The sequence below is a fragment of the Magnolia sinica genome, chromosome 2, assembly GCF_029962835.1.
Source record: "Magnolia sinica isolate HGM2019 chromosome 2, MsV1, whole genome shotgun sequence".
Lineage (NCBI taxonomy): Eukaryota > Viridiplantae > Streptophyta > Magnoliopsida > Magnoliales > Magnoliaceae > Magnolia > Magnolia sinica.
Genome location: NC_080574.1, coordinates 128,889,143 through 128,913,352, shown reverse-complemented (window position 1 = coordinate 128,913,352; position 24,210 = coordinate 128,889,143). Strand labels below are relative to the sequence as shown.

The 24,210-nt window shown below is 40.7% G+C and overlaps 1 protein-coding gene across 1 annotated transcript; it reads left to right on the top strand.

Moving 5' to 3' along the window:
* Positions 1-9,403: 9,403 nt before the first annotated feature.
* On the top strand, positions 9,404-16,483 carry LOC131237627 (uncharacterized). Its single transcript, XM_058235507.1, has 5 exons — positions 9,404-10,755; positions 10,881-10,948; positions 11,851-13,812; positions 14,609-14,741; positions 15,395-16,483. Exons 1-5 carry the CDS (start codon positions 10,608-10,610, stop codon positions 16,084-16,086), a joined length of 3,003 nt encoding a protein of 1,000 aa, XP_058091490.1. The 5' UTR covers positions 9,404-10,607; the 3' UTR covers positions 16,087-16,483.
* Positions 16,484-24,210: the final 7,727 nt, after the last annotated feature.

The following is a 24,210-nucleotide window of genomic DNA, read 5'->3' as shown; positions in this document are numbered from 1 at the left end:
AAACGCAGCGAAATTGTAATAATTACTATTTTCTAGGTATTTTTCATTTCTTTGAAAAATAAACGGCCTTTATTCCTAATTAAGAGGTTTAGCCAATCACAATCATGATTAAACTAAAACATCTTAAAATAAGTCATAAAAAGAATTTATTATTTTTTTTTTCAAAAAAAAAAAAAGAAAGGGAAGAAGAACACCACAACCGCTCCACGTTCCCTGCTTTCTCTCTCTTCCTACGTCCACGCCTCCAGGGCTACACCATCGACTTCTCTCCCAGCCGTTTGAGGACCCAAGGGAAAGTTAAAGATGTCCTGTGAAGGTGATGTTGGGTAAGGATTCCTCCTTGACATGTCCCATCAAACCCACGGTAAGGATGATTTAACCACCGGTCCCCACTTGTACAAAAACACGGAGGACGCGGAAGGGCACTTCCTTGACTAACGGTCAAATGATTCCCTACTTTCCAATCCTTACCTTTAGACAACGCACGTGCAATTATCTAGAGCATTGGAATCATAAATATGGTGGGCCACCATGATGATCGGCTGTGGTTCAATAATAATTTTGATTATTTAAATATTCTTAAGGGGACTGGTACTTGGATTCGTGAAATTTCTGCCCAGATACTCAACTTTTTCTCTTTATCTTCTTAACCGTCCATTCAAGACCACTTACTCCGGGCATGGTGGCCCACTACATTAGTCAACCACCCTCCCAAACGTGTGGTACGGAAAATTGCCTGGTCTTCGGCTCGCAAGCCTACTGCAGCCTGACATTTGCAAGTGCCAAATGTAGATTCTCTGCATGCGCTGAAATGACACACGTGTTTTGAGATCTGACCCTTTCACCGTGAGGGCCCCACATTTTTTATGTTCCTTAACTGTAGAATTTTTGCATTCTGCTCATTAGGTTTAGAGCGGATTGCATGTGCCCCCGTGGACAGAGATATACAATTGCCGGGGGCTGTGGGGTCCACAGAGATGTCCGTAATAAATCCACTCCGTCCATCTCCTTTTAAAGACAGCAATAGGATAGGAATCTAAAAACCAGGCATATCCAAAGCTCATGTGGGCCATTGCACATGAAACAGTGAGGATTGAATGTATGGGTGTGACAAAAGTTTTGTATCAGGATGGTAATTCTTGATACAGTTTATCTGAGTGGTAATAACCATATGAACGGTTTGGATGGTTTATAAACATCATGGTCAGATCCAGAAAGATTTCAACGGTGGAGGATGCCTTTCCCACTGTTTCGTTTTTGATGGCCCAATTGAGTTTTGGATCTGCATGATTTTTCTATCTCTATCCTACTGTGGTCTTTAATAACAGATGGACGGAGTGGATTTGTCACGGACATATTCGTGGGACGGGGCACATGCATATAGTTGCGCCCGGTGCACATGCAATCCGCTCCCCATTAGGTTGGTAGTGAGTTTATGAGAAGCAGACGGCTGGATGAAAGATATCCAAAGGCCGACATTCAACTGAGACTATCACCTCATCTGTAGAGACTTAGTAAATGGCCCATCTCATGAACGTCTCAGATTTCGCAGGCTTTTTCCACTTAAGTTCCGGTGGAGCGCTTGAGCTTCGAGCGTGTAGGTGCCTGTTTAAAAATAGCATTCCTCTCTTGAATGAGTAGTACTTGATCTTTCATGATTTCATCCGAGGAATTGCACGGGTTCTCTCTTTGGTCTGGTATGGAATTTTAGTGCCATGAATCGATGATCGAGACCGTTGATCTAATAGACCTTGCTTGCTAAGGTGATCTTTTGAATTTCTCTTATTAAAAATTTGTTTTCCATCAATTGCCCATAAACAAGAAAATAGCAACGGTCCACATTCTAAGATTCGTGTTAGAAAAACAAATATTTGATGGACGATGGATCTGAAGTCTCAACTACGGGAATTTCGGATTAATGGTCTCTCTACTAACATCCATCAAATCAACGGTCTAGATAACAGATCCCTATCTACAAGTATGGCAGATAAGGGCTCCAAGATACTCTGCGTATCTATATCTTCAATAATAGTAGGAATGATTCAAATCCGTACTACCGGAAGCGGATTGCGTGGCGTGCCTCCTACCACCGCCCATCCCAAGTTTGGTACAGGCTGGTGATCTGAGGGGCCACCGTGATGTCTGGATTTTATCCACACCGTCCATATATTTTGGTATATAATTTTATATAGTGGACCGAAAAATAATACAGATATAAGACGCAATTGTACCACACAATGGGGATTAAACACTTACCGTTGAAACTTTGTGTAGACCACAGAAGTATTGGATCAAGCTGATAATTGTTTTCTCCCTTCATCATGGTCTACATGACCTTATGATAGGGTTGGATAGAAATTAAATATCACGGTGGTCCCTAGCAAGGTTTCAACGGTTTGCGTTATTTTCACTGCTGTTTCCTGTGGTGTGGTCCACTTGAAGTTTGGATCTGTTTCATTTTTGGTTTCACACTAGACTGATATGTAAAATTGGATGGACGGTGTGGATCAAACCCATACGTCACGGTGGGCCCGTCAGAGCCCCAGACTGCCGAGCTCGGGACATGAGGGGATCCGCGTCCGGAGTGATTGCCTCCGGCTATACTGATGATAGTTCATTACCATTTCTAAAATGGTGGTGACTCATCTAACATACAGGTGTCACACATTTATGGGAATCCAGACCATCCAAACCATATGATTTGCCTCCTAAATTCAGACCATTGTCATTGATCACGTTTTAAGATATTCATCTGATACTACGGATTGGAGGGGTACAGTTGATTTTCGTGCGGATTTCCATCCATCCTGCATTGTTTTCATGCAACAAACACGGTTTTTGCATCTTGACAATTGGTGCCATGCTTCTGTAATCTAGACCGTTAATCTTTTGAATCCCACCGTGGATAGGGATTGTTCTAAAAATCTCCGAGATTTGAAAAAACCATCCACCACATGTTGACACTTCAATGTGGACCGTTGTTGTATTCGTCTTTGAACCGTCCTTCTTTTGGACAAAATCTAAAAGTTTATATTTTTTCAACAAAGATTTCTTTTTAAATTTTTTATATTTTCAATGAAGGCATCGAGTATAGGGCAGAAGAAGCCAGTGGTCTGGATTAAGGTAATATGATTCCAGTTGTCAGCATTAAAAACTCGTGGATATTTATTCTGCAATACTCGCGGTTTAATATCCCACGAGATATCCGGTGTACTCCATGAGATTCTGGGGGCTTCGGGTACACAGGTCAACGTACCACATGAAGGAGAAATCCTAACCGTTCGTAAATTCAGTGAACATGGCTATTTCGGCAGATCCAAATTAGCCCTTTCCGCCTATCAGGTGGGCCAAAAGTGTATTTAAATCTGAACGTTGGTCTTTTAAAAAAGTATATCCATCTGATAACCGAACGAGTATACATTTATCCTAACATAATCTAGGTAGTGTTTTGATGGTATTTCCCACGGATACTGAAACTCAATTGAAAATTACAAATGTTACAACAAGTAAATGATATGATAGTGCTGGTTAAAGATTTTTAAAGATGTTTAGTTTGCTTTTTATGAAAGTATAGATAAAAGAGTGATAAGATATGGAGTAGTTTTGAGGAATTCAAAAGTAAACCAAACGGGGCCTATTTTTTAACACTAAATTTTTTTACTTAATATAGAATCTGGAAAGCACTCGATGTTTAGTGGTGTTTGTTAACGCCGAATGAGGAAAGCGCTCCATCATTTTATGTCGAAATTTTTCAGTAAATGAAGTCTAACTTAATGGTAAATCCAGAAGGCGCTCTGCAATTTTTATTTATTTTTTAAATCCAATATTGCCCCATACGAACAAAGTTTTTCTTTTTTTACATAACAAACAACCCAACTTTTAACGTGTGAATCTTTTCTGAGCCACCATGATTTATGTGTCGTATCTACACCGCCCATCAACATTTTTATATCATTTTAAAGCATGATCAAAAAAATATGCACATTCAAAGTTTTCAGATTTACTCATTCAGGCATTTTATCGAACATACAATCTTCACTACATCGGCAATAGCAATTTATGAAAAGAAAATCAAAATATGCATATACAAGTTAACATGCATTCACAGATTTACAAGCATAAATTATTAACTAAAGCATAAGACTTAATAAGCGGCAACTTAGGGATCATGCTCCGCACCTTGGATTGGTATATCGAATTTGGACTCGCTCCTAGGGCTAGGGTTCCGTAGGTCGGCTCACCTGTGCCTTGTACTAGCATGGTTAGCTCCCAAGGACACATGTAATCGGCCGTCAAGGCCCAAATTTTGAAGAAAAACTCGATAGATACCTCTACTTGTCATCGGGGCAAATTCCAGTTGTGAGGTGCGGTTGCGGCTACGTTGCGGCTAGTGGGGGTGGGCAAATTCTTCAGTCAGCTCCTCTCCTATGCCTCTTCTCCCCTCTTTGTTTCTCTTGTTGCAAATGAAAATTCGTATGGGAGAGAGTGTGTGGGAAATGAGGCTATTCATAGTGCTATGAATGTGCACAAATAGCCTCGGTACTCCATTTTCCATTAAACTTGCCCTGGGGGAGGTTGTTTTCAATTTACAAGGCCTTTTTGGGGGCCCGCTGACTCATCTACACCAGAGGGTAGGTGCCCCACTATGAGATTTATGTTTCGTCACAACTGGGCGGCAATCAGACACTTCGATTAGCCGTGGGGACCCTACTTGTGATAAACAATCATCGGTGATCGATCAGGGGCACGACTATTCGGATATGAGCGAGGAATTATTCTTAATGAATATCTCGAGTTTGGTTGTGATTTAACGGTCGAAAAGTCATTGCTTTGTGAAAACAGTGAGAGGTCGATTCCACTTAAGTTTTCAGATTTCAACATAGGGAATTCACGCATTTCAAGTACTTGGCTTTTAGCCTAAGATGAGTAGTTCTAGGCACTTCCTTGGTTCGTCACCCTTGATGGACGTCAAGTCCACTAAGATGAACGTCTTTCTATAGCTTCGGGTTTAGTAGCCCATTAATGAGCGGTTTAGAGCTTATTTAGAAATCAAGGCATTTCTGGAATGAATTGGGTAGAGAGATTTCTTGTGGGTAACGATTAGGGTCCCGATTAAATAAGTCCATAGTGTGGCATATTTCCAATTAACAAAAATGATGATTTTGTCATAATCACTCTAAATCGTTGGTTCGTTGGCTAAATTCGGATTTGTGCAGTTCTTTATTGGTAATATCTGCGTATATGCTCACTTTGAGCGTCAATGGTAAGTAAGTGACAACGTAAATTAGTTATATCAAAATTTTTCAAGGATTTTAAAAAGTCTAAAATAGTGAAAATCCAAACATTATAGATCTTTTTGAGATAATGATGGTTGTGTTATATGATACACAATTAGCAAATCAACATATGAAAAAATAGTTACTAGATCAGGCCGAGCAGTCACAAATTCAGTCCGAGAACTTCAACATATGAATGGCCAACCAGGCTAGAAGCCTAAATATGATGTTTTCTGAAATAACAACTACATTGCCATAGAAAAATATGCCTCGACCAAATGTTAATGCTAATTCTGTTGAAAATCTGGCGTCAGTATTCCACAACAAAATATTCATCCGACTCTAATTCAGGAGATACTGAACGCTTTGTTGACCGTCGAGTTCAAGCGACCAGAGCGGGAGGTCATGAATGTTGTTTCTGAAGAAGGAAATCAAGATATACATGAGGGATAATCCTCTCTCGGGAATCCACCGTATCATGGAAGTCAAAAACCATATAGGCCCAAAACCGCCTTCAATAGTCCAAGCATGCGTTTGAATTTTGACTGAATTATTCAAATGGTTAAGGAACTAGCAGACCAAGTTCACGGCCGTATTACTACCTCGGTCAACCATGAGCTGCATTCAGACTGGATTGACTGACGGTCTCCATTGTCACTGCCAAATTTGCCATTTTTCGATCATGATAGCAAAGTTCGACCAGGACGACCAAATTTGTCATTTTTTTATCATTTTTGCTGAGTTCAACCACGATGACTAAATTTATTGATTTTCGATCAAGATGGCTAAGATCGACAGTGACGACCGAATTTATTATTTTTTGATCAAGATGGTTGAGTTCAACTAAGTTAGTTGAAAATTAATGTTTTCCGATCAAGACGATCATGTTCAACCAATATGGAACGAGTGAAATGTATTACAGGCTAGAGATATTCAATGATGCTTTGAGTTTTTTTTTTTTTTTTTTTAAATAATTTACGGAATCACAACTAACAAGATGACAAGACAGAGAGAAGTTGAGATGAATTCAAAAGCAAACCAAGTGACTGATAGTCACCCAGGAGGACAATCAAGCAACCAATATTCATCGAGGAGGTTAATTAAATGGCCGATATTGATACAGGAGGTCGATTAAGTAGCTAGTTGAACATAATCATCTAATAGACCGATCAAGCAGCCGATAGTCATCCATAAGGTCAATCAAGCGGTTAGGCGAAATGTGGTCCAGTCAGTGAGAAGGCCTAGAGCAATTACTATGGCATATGAAAAGTTTAGAATGAAATTTTTGGAAAGCCATATAATGCTAAAACGATTACAGTAACTGTCTTAATGTGGAAATCATCCATAAAGTCAGTAATGTTAAAATAATTATAGCAACCGTCAAAACGTGTGAAGCATTCGGAAAATCGGGTTAAGGTTAATAACAAAGGTATTTAGCATAAGAAGCGGTCTCATACGAACTCATTAAAACTCAATATATTTTTCAATTATACTTTCAATTACATGTTATTTACATTTTGTAATGTAATCACTCAACCTTTTTGCTAATCAATCACATTTTGTTAGTATAATTCTTTAATTTTCAATTGCTGTTTACATTATATAATGTAATTCATAGTGCCAATTAGGTAGCTGATAATCTTAATTGTAATTTGAGCTTATGCTAGTTCGCACACTAAATTTAGTTGCCTGTACAAATTTGTTCTGCTCATAAGACAAAGATATAACCCATTATTTAAGGATAGTTCTACCATACGAATATCACATCATTCTTTTGTGTATGTGCAGGTGGCTGAGCAGGAGATGGATCTCATTCGATCTCAATAATATCTCAAGTGTGTACAGACATGGGTAAATAGTTATTCAGTTTCAATGGAGCTGCAAATTCAACTGTGGCACCCCTGCAGTGGTCATGTCATACAAACAGCAAATCGAGCATCGACGGGTTGTCCCACTTGATAAACGGCCTCCATCTATAGAAGGATGGTACGTGTGGGTCACGCGTGACTTCAACGTCTTGTCCTATCATTTGTTCGATTTGCCACCTCTAAGCCTATCCCGAAAGGAAACGGATTGGCTACTCCCCCTGCCACCAGCCCGGTGGCTGATGGTCGGTGCTATGTGGGGCCCACCATGATGTACGTGTTTCATCCATTCCATCCATCTAATTTTCTAGTTCATTTTATAAAATCAAACTAAAAATGAGGTATATACCAATCTCAGCTGGACCACATTACAGGAAACTGTGTTGAATGAACGTTTACCGTTAAAAACTTTTTGACGTCCATAAAAGTTTTAGATCAAGCTGATCTTTGTTTTTTCCATTCATCTGTGTCGGTATGACCTAATCAGAAGATTGGATGTCAAATAAATATTACAGTTGGCCTTAGGAATATTTTAATGGTGGATATCCAATCACTATTATTTTCCTGTGGTGTGGTCCGCCTGACATTTATACGCCTCTCATTTTTGTGACCAAACCCTAAAATGATCTGTAAAAATGGACGAACGGAATGGATGAAACAAATACATCACGATGGGGCCCACAGAGCACCGACCATCAGCCACCGGGCTGGTGGCGGGGGAGTAGCCAATCCGTTCTCATCCCGAAAATGCCACGTGGCACAGGATTACTGTGTCTGATTATCCGAGCCAATAACTTCTCGTTACCGAAAATGCCCTCGATTCTGCGAACATCTGTCTCGGCTTTTCAACTCTCTGTCGCACCGTATGCGCGTGCCATCGTATTCTACGTACTATTTCTATACAGTCCCTACAGGTTGCTGTCAGGTCCGTTTCTATCCATCGAGATGGACAGAATGCCATCTGTACTCTCTATCTTCTCTGCAAGTCGCCGCCTATCCTAATCGTTTATTTGGTGGGCCACATTTGGTGTGGGCCATACTTCGAAATTTATACTGATCAGGCGATGATAACTGCCCTTACATTGTCTTTGGGCCTTTTTGTACGGAGGGTTGCGATTTTTCAACGAGGAAATACAATGCCGAGAGGAAGAAAATGGCTTCTTTTTCCTATCCAGCGATGCTACAAGAGCCGCCATCTTGATCGTTCATCTTGTAGGGCTGACGGTGGGCCATTCATCAGGAATCGTACCAAACGGGGGATCTAATAGCTTACTCCTTTGGCCAACGTGGCAGCACCAGATGGCAACTTGGATCTCTCACACGTTTGCCCAATTAGCATTTTCCGCGGGTTGTACTGAAAAAGTGCATCGAGGGTGTAACCTTCCAGGCATTTGCCGCACACGTGTCATCGCCAGCGCGCGTGTATGCTTTAAATCAGTACCACTCGTCAGGTGGAATCCCTCTGATAAGTTGCCTTGATTAATAATTCGGTCTAATCTGACCATCAGATGGGTCACATGCTATTCAATCCACGCCGTCGTTCTTAACCGCTAGTTGTTTCATACACTTGTAGCCTGCCCAATTAACATCACATCAGCCCCAGATTCAACTTAATACGTGTTCACGTCCTGTTACGTCGAATGAGCGGTTCAGATCTTTCACATGCATGCTGTAGTCTATCAGCATTGGCTTACCATATGGTAAGATCATTTTCGTCCATGATGTCCGACGGACAGTCGGATAAAAAGAAAGTCTCCATCCTGCATTTTAAAACGACGCTCCTTCCCGTGACAGCAGAGAGAGAAAGGGAGTAAGATGACAGGTGTTTCACATGCAGCCGCTGTACGTGAACTTTCGTATCCAGCCATCAATGTTTTCAAACACGTCCTAAAAATATCATATCCGATCCGTTAAAATAGTTTTCCACACAATAGGAAGTAAAATATATCTATTTATTGTGTGGGCCACGACATGTCACTAGTTTATACCACCGTAAATCCTCTAATTTAGCTAATATAGAAATCTAGATGAATGGATTGGATGAATTAGTGCTTCATATGATTATAATAATGTGGTCCACCATTTTGAAGGACCGGATTTTGTTTATAGAATGAGTTTTCTTAAATGAAGAGGTTGTATATGAGTTTTCCGTACAGCAGCTGTGTATAATCATATATCGAGAGAGCGATGGCGAGACAGATTCGAGAGAGAGACGTTACGCCGATTTTGTCTTCATTCCGACGTCTTCCCTTTCTATTTCTTTATTCCCCTACTCGCTTTGACGCGTTGAAAGGGCTTTGTCTTGCATGCACCTCTCTTAACCTACGCACCCTACGCGCTCTCTATCCTACGCCACCCTTCTCTGCTCTTTATACTATGTAGAGGCCAGTTTTCAATAGCCTTTTCTGCTGTCAATCGCAGAAACAAGCAAGACAGGATCGCTTTTCGGACAAGCGAAAATATCTCTCTCTCTCTCTCTCTCTGATTTCTAGGGTTTTTTTTTTTAATTATTATTTTTCACGTTTGAGAGAGAGAGAGAGAGAGGAGAGAGAGAGATCGCGCGTGCTGCTTCCGTCGTCTTCTTCCTCGTTCGTATTTCGATGGTGTTTTCGCAGTTTTAGGCATTTGTAGATTTTTAGGGGGGCGGAGGGGTATTGTGAGAGTTCTTTTTAATGATTATCAGTGCATTTTGGGGGTGTGTTGTAGAAATTTTGGGCTGTTTTGGGGTTTTTTAGTAAGATTGTTTGATGAAGGGGCGTTCTTGATGAGGTTATTAGGGGTATTTTGGTCACGCTTTGAAATGTCGGAGCTGCTTGTGGAGAGGAATGGTGCTTGTTGGGGGGTTTTTGGAGGTTGTTCTGATTCTTTGAGAGTTATGGAGGGGTATTTCTTTTATGATGAAGCCCAATAAGGGTATTTTGGGTACATTTCGAATTTTGTTTTCTGCACGACTGAAGCATTTGGGAGGATTTTCGGGAGTTTCTTATGGGGTATTTGGGTACTCTCGAGGGGTATTTTGGGAATTTTATTTTTCAGTGCTAGAACTTGTTTCGTAGATGACGAAGCCCAGTAGGGGTATTTTTGGAGCTTTCATGATTGCAGCAGTCCGGGAGGTTTCTTGGAGTGGTTGTGTTTGCATTATTTGAAAAAAAAAATAATCAGGGGTAATTTGGGCAGTCTTTGCTCTTTCAGAGCCTCCTACTGATACAAGCAGTGGATTTGCGAGGGCATTTTTGGGAATTTGTGGAACATTTTCTTCCGAAAGATGGGGGCATTTTCGGAACTTAGTAGTAGGATTTCAGCTCATTTTAAGCGTTTCTCAGATCTTCACATCAGAAACTGAGGGCATTTTCGGAAGTTTTCTCCCCCTCCGATCAAAGGCCGCATTTATTCTGAGGAATTTGGGGATTTCCAGTGTTTTTTTTTTTTTTTTTTTTTAAAAATAATAATTTCTCAGAAAGTTCAAATGAACGATCAGCCGGTCTCGACGTTGGCGATTGCGGAGAAGCGGCCGCAGCGGCCTGGTGGCTGTGTCGGCATCTTCTTCCAGCTCTTCGACTGGAACCGTCGGATGGCGAAGAAGAAGCTTTTCTCCAAGAAATTGCTCCCTCCAGGTATCTTCGAAGAACTTCATGAAGAAAATCCGCTGTTCTTTTCATTTTTTGTATAATTTACTTCAAGAAATGCATGATTTTTTTATTTTTATTTTTTTAAATGTATATTTTTGGTTATGGTGCAGTCCGTGCCAAACGCCTTTCGAAGAGGTTCGACGGCGATGAGAAATTGCCCACATCCAAGCTCCTTCTGGTATGTGTTTGTTTGCTTTTGAATGCAGATGCTTGTTTGAATGGTAGTAGTATAGTTATTGTTAGAGGTGTTCTGTGTGATGCTTGGTTGAACAAGAGAAGGATTTTATTCAGCCCACATTTGACAGGTAGGCCCCACATTGGGGTGATCCAGGCTGTTTATCTTGTGGGATCCATTATCGATGGGCTGATGGCATGATTTTATCAGTCTGTTTGGGGATTGTCAAATGAATGGTTTAGTCAATAGTCAGGGTTCCTTAATTAAAATTCTACCACATTTGTGTGAGTATTTTTTATGGGGGAGGTTTCATGGGGCATGGAACTTCCGTGATGGGCCGTCACTAGATGAATGGACTGGATCACACTATCAAAGAGGTGGTGGGCTCATCCATATGGTTTTTGTGCAAACAAGATGGCTCTGTTTTGTTTGGTCCAGCATCTCTTAAAAGAGATGCGAATTATAAAATACTTGGCCTAGAGTTGCTGGTTTTTGGGCTGGCATCTGATGCAGTTCGTGCGCCTATTGTCTCTACCGTTCATTTGGGTCACCGTCGATGGCAATGGTGCCAAAACCTTCAGTGTTGGACAATCCTAGCCATTTGACATTTGACCTGCAAATGGTCTTACAAGAGTAAAATACAGACAATGGTACATGGGCAAAGTTCAATAATTGGATGACTGGGATTCTTCATCGGCAATGTTTGGTCCATCCTATGTTGACCATGGTCCCACCAGATAAATTTTGTACTTCCCTTTAAGGTTGGTCTATTATGCCAATTCCTGATTAAAAATTGCTGACAATTCAGGTCTCGCTTTGCATTATAGCTCTGTAGTTGAGAATTTCTTTTTCTTTTTTCCATTAATTAATTCACAATTTGTGTTTTTTTCCCCCTAAAACTGTAGATTGCTGATGAAAACCGGGGGGGTTTTCCAAATGCAAAGAAAGCTGATGTTGACGGCCTCTGCTCTTCAAATGATCCTGAGCGAAACACTGGAATGCGGACACCTGGTTTGGTGGCTCGGCTGATGGGTCTGGAATCTATGCCGGCAGTCCGCCGTGACAAACCTAAGAAACCTTCTGTTCCTGAGTTTTACAATGATCAGGAAAAGAAATCCACAATACACGATAATCATGGGAAAACCCCTGATTTGTATTACTACAACCAAGATTCGAATTCAGAGAAGGGACAGGCAAAGGCGGACTCAAGACCTCAGAAGCTGCAGAAGACAGGGTTCTTTGATAGACGGCCTGTCACGAAGTTTGGAGCTGAGGCGTTGCAGTTCAAGAGTGTCTTGTCCCGTTCGAGGAAACAGCACCACCACAAGCTTGCTTCTCCACTCAAGAGCCCGAGGATTCTTTCTGGGAGAAATGCAGCCCGGTTGATGGAGGCTGCCACGAAGATATTGGAGCCTGGGTTGCAAGCAACAAACAGGGCCAAATGCTCACTTACTTATTCGGGCTCTCCTCATCTCACTATGGAACATCGAGCATCGGTAGAAGGGACTGATGCTTCATTCTTGAAGCAATCTAGGCAACCTACATATCCCTTTGGTGCCAAGTCCTTGAAGGTGCAATCTTCATGCAACAGCTGTGGTAATTTACTAGACCTCGTGGATTCGTGGTCGAGAGTCGAGGAACGAGTTCCTGATTTTGCATCTTCTGCTTCAGATTTCAGTAATACTTCTTCTCATGGGTCAGGAAAGAGTAAGGTGGAACCATCTGAAGTTTCCATTGAGCAAGAAAGAGATGCGGACAGTGGGAGGTCTGTTTTTGGGAAAGGTCAGGAAGAAGCAGTGTCCCTTGCCAGTCAAGCAAAGGCCAATGTGCAGAGAAGTACCCAAAATATTGTGGATAGGAAGCTTCATATTCGAGAGGATCGAAATCAGTCCATGCCAAGCCGGCAATGCAAGCCTGAACGGGCTGTCCCTTCGAATGCACTGAAGCAGAATAATCAGAGGCAAAATCAGATGCTGGTAGTTAAGGATAAGGTGGCCCACAAACCCAAATCATGTAGTAGACAGATCAGAAGCGACCCAGCTTCCAATGCATATGGCCGGGCTAAAGACTATGTTGCTTTGAACAAAAACCTGAGCAATCTCAACAATCGAACAAGGCTCCCTGCTAAAGTATTGGATAATTGTAGAATGGATATGGAGAGGAATGCTTGCAGCAAGAGGGATGATTCCTCGTCGAGGGTGAAGACCTTGGCTCGGAAAAGAAGGCCGATCACTAGCAATCCAACGGTTGAGAATACAGGTTTCATCAACTCTAATTTTGGAAAGCAACAGAGTGTTAGAAGTGACGTAAGTAGAATAAATGGGGTGGGATTCAATGGGCATGCTGTGAATCGAAGCAGTGTGAAAACTGGGTCCTGGAAACTAATGGAAGGCAATGGCTCCAGCAGCAGTATGGATGCTGATATTGTTTCTTTTGCGTTTAGTTCACCAATGAGGCATGATAATACTCGGTCTCTCTCCTCCGCAGAATTGGAGAAGAGACCGGGTGGAGGTGAGGTCCAGAGTAATGTGATATCAGAAACAAAGAATGGAAATTTGTCGTCTCTAAGAGCATCTGATTTCAAAGGGGATGCTCTAGGCGCACTTTTGGAAGAGAAATTAAGGGAGTTGACTTGTTCAGACAGGGATGAGATGGAAACGTGTGATTCTCATGCGGGAAGATCCACTGCTTCCATTCTTCAAGAGTTGATATCCGCACTAAGTATGGTGAAGCCTATATCTGAAGGAAATGGAAACAACTGTTCAGACAGCTTGAGCTCAAAGGATAGCTTGTGCAATGGTAGTCCAGACCAAACCTTCTTCGTCCCCAACCACGGTCAGGTGTTCGATACGAACAGAAAGTTGAAGGTCAGTTGTTACTTCTATGTGCTTCCACTTGTACAGACTGGAGCTTTTCTAAGTGTGCCTGCATATGCACACAACTCTCTGGTTGCTGTCTGACAGACATTCAGGCTGTGTAGCGGGTGCGTTAACTTTGTAGATAGCCTGGACCAAAAATCAGGCAACTAATCACGGGGCCGCACATGCTGAAAGGTCGTTTGAAAAAAATTGGCAGCAGTTGAAGTTTGTTTGGAGTACATCCATGACCCACCTGTCGAGTTTACATGCTATTTTTGGCATTGTCATCTGCATAGTTTAAAAAGTTGTGAAAGTTGACATTCAATGTACATGTGTGACCCACCTGATTAGTTGACTGGTGCGATTTTTTGGCACAGCCATCCCCACAGTGTGGTTCTCTGATGCATGGGCTGGATGTTCCCTGCATGTCTGGTCGACCCTTGTGACTGAGCATAGTTCTGCATTTTGGCTTAGGAGAACTCTATAAACAGGTTAATGTGGCTTTTTTTAGTGATTGCAACTAAAGTCTGGGGATTGGATACCTGGACCCATCCTGATTGTTTTGCATATGCTTATCTATCGATATACAATAGCATGCTACTACAGAAAATGGTTAAAGGGCGCATGCAAATAAAAGAAGTGATTATAACTAGTAGCCCCCTAAAAAGATTTCAGCATATGGAAGCTCCTGAAAACCACGACTTTTTTGTTTTTTAATCATAGAGGATGGGGTGTGGCCCCAATCCACCAGTATAATGGCAACATTTACTCAGAGAAATTTAGTCTTCGTGATTTTTCTCTTCAGACTGAAGCTGAGGTGGCGGTTTCTGCCCAGTTTCCACTTGCCCCTGACAGTGATCATCCTAGTCCAACCTCAATTCTCGAGGCCTCTTTTTCAAATGACTGTTGCTTTTCCGGGAGTCTTGATGGTAGCTCAGGTATGCCAATGAAAGAGCCTTTCGCATGTTTATCTTCTTTGAAAGTGTATTATTATGTAGCTGACTATGTTACCTCTATGTCCAAAATAGTATACGTGTCTTTCTGAATAATTAATGTTATGTTTGGATGCCAAATTGAGTTGAATTTGTAAATTTGCAAAATTCAATCTGAGTGAGTGTTAAGGTTAGCCCTACTCCAATCATAATGAAGGACTAGCTCCAGATGACATCAACATTGTTTTGTGTACAACTTTTAAGGCACATCGAATTACCAATTAGAGGTTTGGTCATCCTTATGAATTAAGATGGTGGTTATTTCAGTCATTTCTTCATTATTGAATTGGATAATTGCAATTAAGAGGCATTCAATAACGCCTTCGAACCCATTGGGTGTGTGCAGAAGCACACCAGTTAAGGTTTGAGATGGGTGTGTTATAGAGCTTATCGTTCACCACTGATACTGTTATGTATTGCCCTGCATTGGACTGATACACCCTTATTGTTCATTGGCAGTACCTGTGGTACAAATTGCCACAGATGTACCAGTACCAGTTTTGGATGATTCTTTAAACCTTGATGCCAGTGAGTGTTTCAGGTCTTTACCATGAAAAGCCACTCTCCTTTCCAATCATCTGACATGCTTCTAATCCCAGGACACAAGCTACACCACACATCCATGGGCCGCTCGCATGACCTAACACAACCGGCATATCGTGACTCCGAACTTTCAGACTCGGCAACTTCAACGGATGCAGGAGCGGCCAAAACTAAGAAGATTGCTTCCTGCATTGATAAAGTTTCCAGGGTTTTCAGTCTCGAACCTGCCAAAAATGGACTAACGGGAAGCATGCTCAACTATGCAAGGGATGTTATTTCATGTGCCGAACTGCTGTTTGAAAACCTTGCTCTATATGATGCAGATGGCATGGGTGATTCTGTCATAGAAACTCTTGCTTCTGATCTTTGGAGGAGCCACGAATGTGGTTTGGAATTCACAGATGCCAAAGAGGGAGGCCTGCTTAGGAGGTTTCTCTTTGACTGCATGATAGAGTGCTTGGATTCAAAATATAGCCAGTACTGTAATTTGGGTTTTCGGGCATGGTCTAAACTGCCTTTGTTCCTGAGTAGACACGGGTTGGCAGAACAGGTGCACGAAGAGATCGGACAATGGAGATACTTGGGTGCTAATATTCTGGATGAGATTGTAGAGAGGGAGATGAACCACTCCATGCGGAAATGGGCAGATTTCAAGGTGGAAACATTCGAAGTGGGCAGGGAAATTGAGGGCGACATTCTTCAGATATTGCTTGATGAAGTAGTGTTGGATCTTTGGCAATGCTATTGAGTCTGCATTTATCACTTTAATGTGGTTACTTGGTTTTCTTTTGCATGAAACTGAAGATCAATTTTGAGAAGGGAACATTTGAAATGGGTGCAGAAACTGATATTGGTGATGTTTCTCATATCGAAGGTGGTTAATTGCCCAGCATAGCTAATCAGGCGTTCGGATCGAAAAGCGGATTGATTGATTTTGGGATGCAATCTTGTAATTACACAAGTTTATCAATTAACCCAAGATGGGATTTTGTATAAATTTTGATGATGATGATGGGCTTTCAAAAGGGATGGTTTTGTTGATATGGTCTGTTGGTTTTGTTCTCTGATGATCATTGACATTGCATTGACAGTTGATTGTAGCTTTTCTGATTTAGAAAAATCCAAGTGATGTGGTTTGGTTAGTAGGGTCGTCCCGTAGAATACATGTATTATGATCAGGGATGTCAATCATATGGCTCATAGTGTTGATGGCTATACCGCAAAAAATTGTTGAATCGCTTGATCTTGATTGGCATCTGATCTTATTGTTTCTGATTTTTTTTTTAATTTTTTTTTTTATTTTGTATGTATTAAGATCAGGGCTGTTAATCCAATGGGCCATCATATTGATGGCGATGTCCAAAAAATTCCTGTGTTTTGCTACCCTTCCTAATATCTTGTTGGGGGACTGTGGAAGCACATGCGGTACGTAGATGAATCAATCGAAGTATTTCAACCACACAATCAAGCCCAACCAGAAAGACCCTGAATTGAAGTATTTCAACCGCACAATCAAGGCCAACCAGAAAGACCCTGAATTGAACTTGGAAAAACCCTTGCAGGAAAAAACAAATCATAGCACAAAGTGGAGGAAAAAAGTTATGGCACTACATAAGAGACTATGAAAACAGAAAATTACAAGGGAGATTACTTGATTCGAACAAGCCTCCATATTCCTGATTACACCCATATAAATAGCCTTTAGGTGAATCACAATTGAAATAGGAATAAATAGCCTTTAGATGAATCACAATTGAAATAGGAAATAAATCCTGTACTTGCACAATTCTGCCTATGACACTTCGATGGCATTGATAGACTGTCTATGCCATCGAACAAAACACCAAAACATTTCCGCTGCTAAACATGGATTTTTCGAATTTTGTACTTGCGCAATTCTACCTATGACACTTCGATGGCATTGACAGACTGTCAATGCCATCGAACAAAACACCAAAACATTTCCGCTACTAAACATGGATTTTTCAAATTTTCATAATGGCATTTCGATTGGATATCGATGTCATCGATGGCTCGCTGGTGGCATCGAGCAAGACACCAGAAGTGTCTAACAACTAATTGTGAAATTTCTGAAACCTTGTTATTGAAAAGCTTCCAGACATCAATAACACATCTCATTGTTTTCAACATTTTGCCCAACTATTTTTTGGGGGGCCTTGTATTCTTCCACTGGCATTTGCTAAAATACTTTGTTTTGTTTTGAACTTGTTATACTTGTTAGTCGGGAAGTCCTTGATAAGAAAAATGACAAAACGAGGGCATAGAAATTCCCCATAACTCTAATGAAAAAGTGCCACGTGGGGTCCACTACTTTTCACATGGGGATGCTATATGTTTTAGACAGTGTATTGAATGAAAACTGCTCCTGAAGTGGGTGATGCATGCGTCAGAGTTACGTGCGTTTATCACGAGTGTGGGACATCAGGTTGTGCATTTATCACACACGTGTGGGGGATCAGGACCATTCATTATAGATAGAGTACCTCAGGAACATCCCTGGAGTAAAAATAATCATGGTCCAGCGATTAGTCATGTGAGAATTTTATTAGAAATAAGATGGGCTAATATGGTCTAGTCAACGACATTGTATGACGACCATTGAAACTTGGGTGCACCAAATGGGCAGCCCGGATCTTTTGGTAAAGCAGCCATGGGGCCCATGGTGTACGTGACCCAACTAATGAAAATGGGAAGTCACTGATTGGGGGAGCAATCAGAGTCTGGTTGCCTTGATTTTTGTGCTATATTAATATACTACTTGTGTGGACCACTAAATAATTGAGTTCTGATCGATGGACGTATGTGTCATCTGTCAGTGAAGAATCGCACATTAAAAAAAAATAAAAAAAAGAAAGTATGGCAGTAGTGCTGGAAACCATTGAAATATCAGAAAATGTGGGTCCCATTTTCACGGCCATTAAGGTTAATGGTACGGTACTGCGGTGCTCTCGATTTACCACACGTTCTAGCTGTTTAGGGCCCACCCATGACGTGTATAGATTGCTACCCGTGAATGCGGCGAACCTTATCTTCAGCGCCGAGCAATGCACACTCTTGTTTAAAACCAATATATTCACTTGTAATGGCCCACCTAAGTTTTGGAATGGCTTGAATTTCTGGTTGCCGCTTTATCCCAGTGTGGTCCGCCTGATGACTGGGTTGAATGACATAGATACAGCATGATGGTTTCCATTCCATCTTGAAAGCCTGCTGTTGAAAACTTTTTGGGCAACAAAAGTTTTGGATCAAGCTGATATTTATGTTTTTGCTTCCTCCTGATCTACGTTACCTTATGAACATGTTAACATGGTGATGACAATAAACATCACAGGGGGTCTAGGAAGTTTACAATGGCAAGAGTTCAATTCTTGTTTTCTGTGGTGTAGTCTGCTCGAGTCCTTGATCTGTCTCTTTTTTAGGATAAGGTCTTAAAAAGATCTGTCATGATAAATAGACTGCTTGTATAAAACATACACATCATGGTGAGCCCCACAAATCCCCTGATAGGATCATCAATCTCTAGCTAGGTCTTGGTGAGACAAGTACCCAATCCCAATCCCTTTTAAAGAGCAATTAACATTTAAATAGTGTTTTGAGCTAAATTCCAGTTTGTACTATGCATTCGATTGAATTCGAAAACCTCACTTTATCTCTTCTAGAAAGCTCAATGAAAATCAATTAATTCCGCTACATAAAGCAAGCATGAAAACTCATGTAAGAAAGCTTGTTGAGAAGTAGCACATGTGTATGATTTAATCCATCCATTAGCATGGCCTCGATCATGTAAATGCCATTTTTGATACAGACCTGACGCATGAGAATAGAAAGAGAAAGGAGACACCACATGAAACAGGGGAAATGGAATGCCAACCATAGGTTTGTATGTGGGCCACTATAAATTTGTATGTGAGCCACCATGTGGTGTATCTCTAGTTAAACCCGTTAGTCAGGTCTAACAGCTCACAAAAGTCACCCTGCTAAAATAACTTCTAACTTTTCATGTGTGTCTAGGTCCAATAGGTTGGCCTAATCCTTGGGATTAGGTTGGGTAAAAGTCAGCCACATCCACTCACTAATGCAACTTGTATCTTGTTAATTATCAATGGATAAACATTGTGTCTTATGGTGTGGCCAACCTAATGAGAGAAGAAAGCTGATTTTTGTTTTTTTGTTTTTTTTTTTCCTGAAGAGAATCTCCGGTGGGCCAAACCTGTTGCGAGGGTTGGATGTCAAACAAACATAACAGGTTGGAAGTTATTTGCTCCTTGGACGGTAAATTATGGTCTGATAGGTTGAACTTGAAACCTTCTCTTATATAAATTGTTGGAAGCCAGTTTCCGATACCGTCCAACAGGAAAAGTTTGTTTTGTAATGTGAGGCTCAGGTTGTTCTAGCTAAGCCATTAATTTGAGAGCCTTATTGTGGATGGACCATTCACCTAAAAGCTCCCAAATTAGAAGAACATGGCTATTGAAAATTTTCTCATGTTCATTGAATTTGTGATTTGGGATATGAATCATGTTCCTAATATAAATAGACCAGAAGAAGTCCAAAAGGAATTCAACAAAATTCAGCATATTTTGATCGACCGAGGTAGATCGAGTTGACCGATCGACTGATCGGGTTAATTGATCGGAACTCACATATTTTTTAGTTTTAATTTTTGGACATTTTTGGGCCAATCCAATCAAAAGACAGTAGAAACTTTCATATTCTTCAGAATTTATTCTCTTATTTGTTTAAGTCTCTTTTAATTGAGTCTTGAGGTTTGTTTAGGGTATTTAAGCATGCAAATTTATTTATATTAGATAGCTATCAATAAAATCTTCAATACTTTATTATCTCTCTCGTTGATTCGAGATATTTCTCTTGTGAATTCAAGAGAGCCTTTATGGATTCAAAGTGTTTATTGTTTGTGGAAGACGATGATTGTCCTCATCACACCTTTCCCTACGTCAATTTGGTATCAGAGCGATGTTTTTTCTTGGATCATTAGCTTCTAATGATGGATCGAGTAACAATCCCATGAACGGTGTTTCGCAAAATTATTCTTTAACAATTGTTGCCTTTAAGGGGGGCATAACGGGAGAATCGACATGTCATGAAAGGGCCACAGGCTGCTCTCGACCGCATGACGGAGGCCTTAAGGCAACTTCATGTTCATGGTGATGATTCGCCTCCGATAGGCATCGGATTTCGTAATCATACTGATCGCGGGGCGATGCCAGTGGTGAACCATAAAATCACACTTGAGGATGTAGGATCTAATGAAGAGGAGATCGATGCGATGATCCTCTAACACTTCAGAAGAGGAAGCAATTGGGTAGATCGGACGGATAGACACTTTAGGATGAAAATCAATCTTCCTAACGGCCAACTCCACATCGAAGACTTCCTCGATTGACTACTTGAAGTCTAACGCTTTTTCAACTACATTAACATCCGTGAAAAGAAGAATGTTAAACTTGTGGCTTACAAGTTGAAGGGAGGAGCTTCGTCTTGGTGGGAACAACTTCAGCTTACATGGACGAAACGTATGAATACACCAATCTGCACATGGAAGTGGATAAAATAATTGATTCGTGGGCGATTCCTCCTCAACGATTATGATCATGTATTGTTCCAGCAATACTAAATTTGTTGGCAGGGTACTCGATCGGTGAGAGATTATGTGGAGAAATTCTACCATTTTGACGGCGCATAATGATTTAAATGAGATTGAATCGTAGAAGTGACTCAATTCAACGGTGGTTTGTGTTTTGTGATTCAGGATCGAGCTCATATGCAACCCATTTAGACGATAAACAAAGCGGTTAAACTGGTCATCCGAGCGGAGGCACATCTTGAACGATCCAACATACAAGTCTATTTTATTAATAGGGTAGCTACTATGACTCCTTCGCAAGGAGCACCATGAGCGGGAAAGAACCTGTAGGAGGCATCCTCAAGCTCCTACACCCACGAACCAAGAGTTCTGGGAGTGGACAAGCGAGATCCAAAGAGCAACGACCACTGCTGCTAGTTCAAGTAGGATTCTGAACTCCTATGGTCAGCCAAGGCAAAACCATTATTATTGATGTGACCAACTAGTTCACTTATCAAACGCACGTCCTTAATGGCAAGTTGTTAACCTAGCTATTAATGATGGCAGTGCTGAAAATACACAGGACGACATAGAGATTGATAAAAGCACTACATGTCATGAATGATGAAGTGGATGAAGCAAATTGGGTTCCGCGAGATTATGTTGAATCTTTAATAGTGAGATGGCTATTGTATATGCCAAAGGAAGTACACCCATAACAACATAACATATTTTGAATAAAGTGTGCAATGAATCGTAAGTCTATGATGTGATCATAAGATGGCGGGAGTAGCGAGAATATCATCTTCAAATTCACTGTGGAGAATTTGGAGCTGAAAATGAAAAAACATCCATCCCCATACACAATCAGTTGGATTAAGAAGGTCAGTGATGCGAATGTAACATAACAATGCACTATCTCTTTCTTAATTAGTAAACATTATAAAGACTAATTAGTATGTGACGTAGTTAACATGCAGGCTTGTCATACGTTACTCGGTCAATCGTGGCAATTAGATCATGATGCCATTCATAGAGGACGAGATAATGTATACATTTTCATCAAATATGTCCAAAAAACCATACTCACCCCTATGGACCTAAATGAGCTCTCCGAAGCTTCTAAAGTGGATGAGCATTCTCTCCTAGCTACGCGAGACTTTGTGGAGGAGTCCAAGGAGATGAAAAAAGTATATGCATTGGTTGTGAAGGGTGAAGAGGTAGAGCCCATGATCATTCTTGAGAAACTGAAACCGTTATTGAGAGAATTTAAGAAAATCTAGTTTGATGAACTTCTCGATGGGTTGCCTCTCATGCGGATATATAACGCCATATCGATCTTGTTCAAGGGGCTAGCTTACCTAATCACCCTCATTATTGAATAAGTTTGAGATATTGTAATATTTTACAAGGGACAAGTAGAGGAATTGATTTGTAGGGGTATAGTGTGAGAAAGTATGAGCTTATGTGTCGTACATCTCTATTGACACTTAAGAAGGATGTGAGTTAGTGCATGTGTATTGACAGCCAAGTAATAAACAAAATAACTGTAAAGTACATATTTCCTATACCATGGTGGAAGAAATGTATGTCAGAGGGGGTGAAACTATTTTTCAAACTGGATTTAAGGAGCGGCTACCATCAGATCCATATTTGATTGGGTGATAAGTGGAAGACAATATTTAAGACCAAGGATGATTTGTATGAATGGTTGGTGATACTTTTAGGACTTTCGAATGCTCCTAGTAAGTTTATGAGGAAGATGAGCAAGGTTTTGAAACCGTTCATTGCACAATTCGTGGTGGATTATTTTGATGATATTTTGATATATAAATAGAGTGAAGCAGACCATGTGAGGCATCTTAAACAGGTGCTCCAAGTACTCATAGTGAATAAGTTATACCTCAATTTGAGGAAGTGTAGCTTCTTGACAAAAGCCTCTTATTTTTGGGCTTTGTCATGACGTCCATGGGCATCCATGTGGACGAAGAGAATGTGAAAGCCATCAGGGAATGACTGGTTTCGACGAACATTTATAGTGAATATCTACAGTTCTCTGTGAATATTTACGAACCTTTGTGAATATCCACAATTCATAGTGAATATCAACAATCTTCTGTTAATATAAACAATTCACAGCGACTAACAATGAATCTTCACGATCCATGTACTCCCACTATTCATACAACAAAAAAAAGAAACCCACACTCTCGTTATTATCACAAACTTTCACCATTCATTTAATAAGAAAAACCCACGACATTTATAAATGAATCACTACACTCTCATCCCTTTCATAAACTCCCAACAGACCCTCGTCTCTTTCATCAACTCTCACCATTCATGCCCACCAACAAAGACAAAATAGATAAGCACAAAAAACTTACCTCCTCTTATTTTTTTTTTTTAAAACCTAAAGGTTGTTTAAGCTTTACTGGAGCTTTACTTAAGTTTTTTGTCATTAGGCGGTGAGTGTAAACTATGGCCATATAACTATCAACTATCGAAGAAGGTTTGGATTTGTGTGATCCTAGAAAATGAAAAAAAAAGGAAGAAAAATGGGAGAAGGAAACGACCAATTAGCCTAGTGTAGCAAGAGCTCTATGTTTTGAATTCATCAACAACTAATATGGGGTCCATTGGATATTTTTGAGGTAATCCAACCCATATAGAAGTAAGGGGTTTTAATTTCATGTCAGTGGCTGAATTTTAAGGGTAAAACTCATCACAGATGGACCACACTAAAGGAAATAGTTCATAATTAATGCACATCGTTAGTGTAGTTGTGGGCCACAAACATCTTCAAACATAGAATTAAAAAGACTCTTCTTTAGGTTCACGACTATCTGATTAAAACGAATAGATTAGATCGGGCAAGGGGTGGCCGAATTTCAAATTTAGGTTTGACCCCATGCCCCTTAAAATGGACATTTCACTTTTCAAGATAAGAGCTTGCCGTAGAAGGGATATGTATGGTAGATGGGCATTTTCATCATCTAAAAATGAAAACGTGGCTTTAGGGCTACAATTCCTCAATTATTGTCGGCATGATCTTTTACAAGGACCATGTCACCTTACAAGGCCACTTGGATCAAAAACCCATTCTTTCTCCATCTGCAAATTAGGTATTCATGCCACCTTCAGAGGTAGTGTTGTCATGTGGTGAGATGTGATTGATGGGCCTGTATGCTATGTAAGAAGTGTTGAGGTTATGTGGGGACATGTGTTTGGAGGTTCTAGATGCTCTATTAGAGATGCCACAAGTTT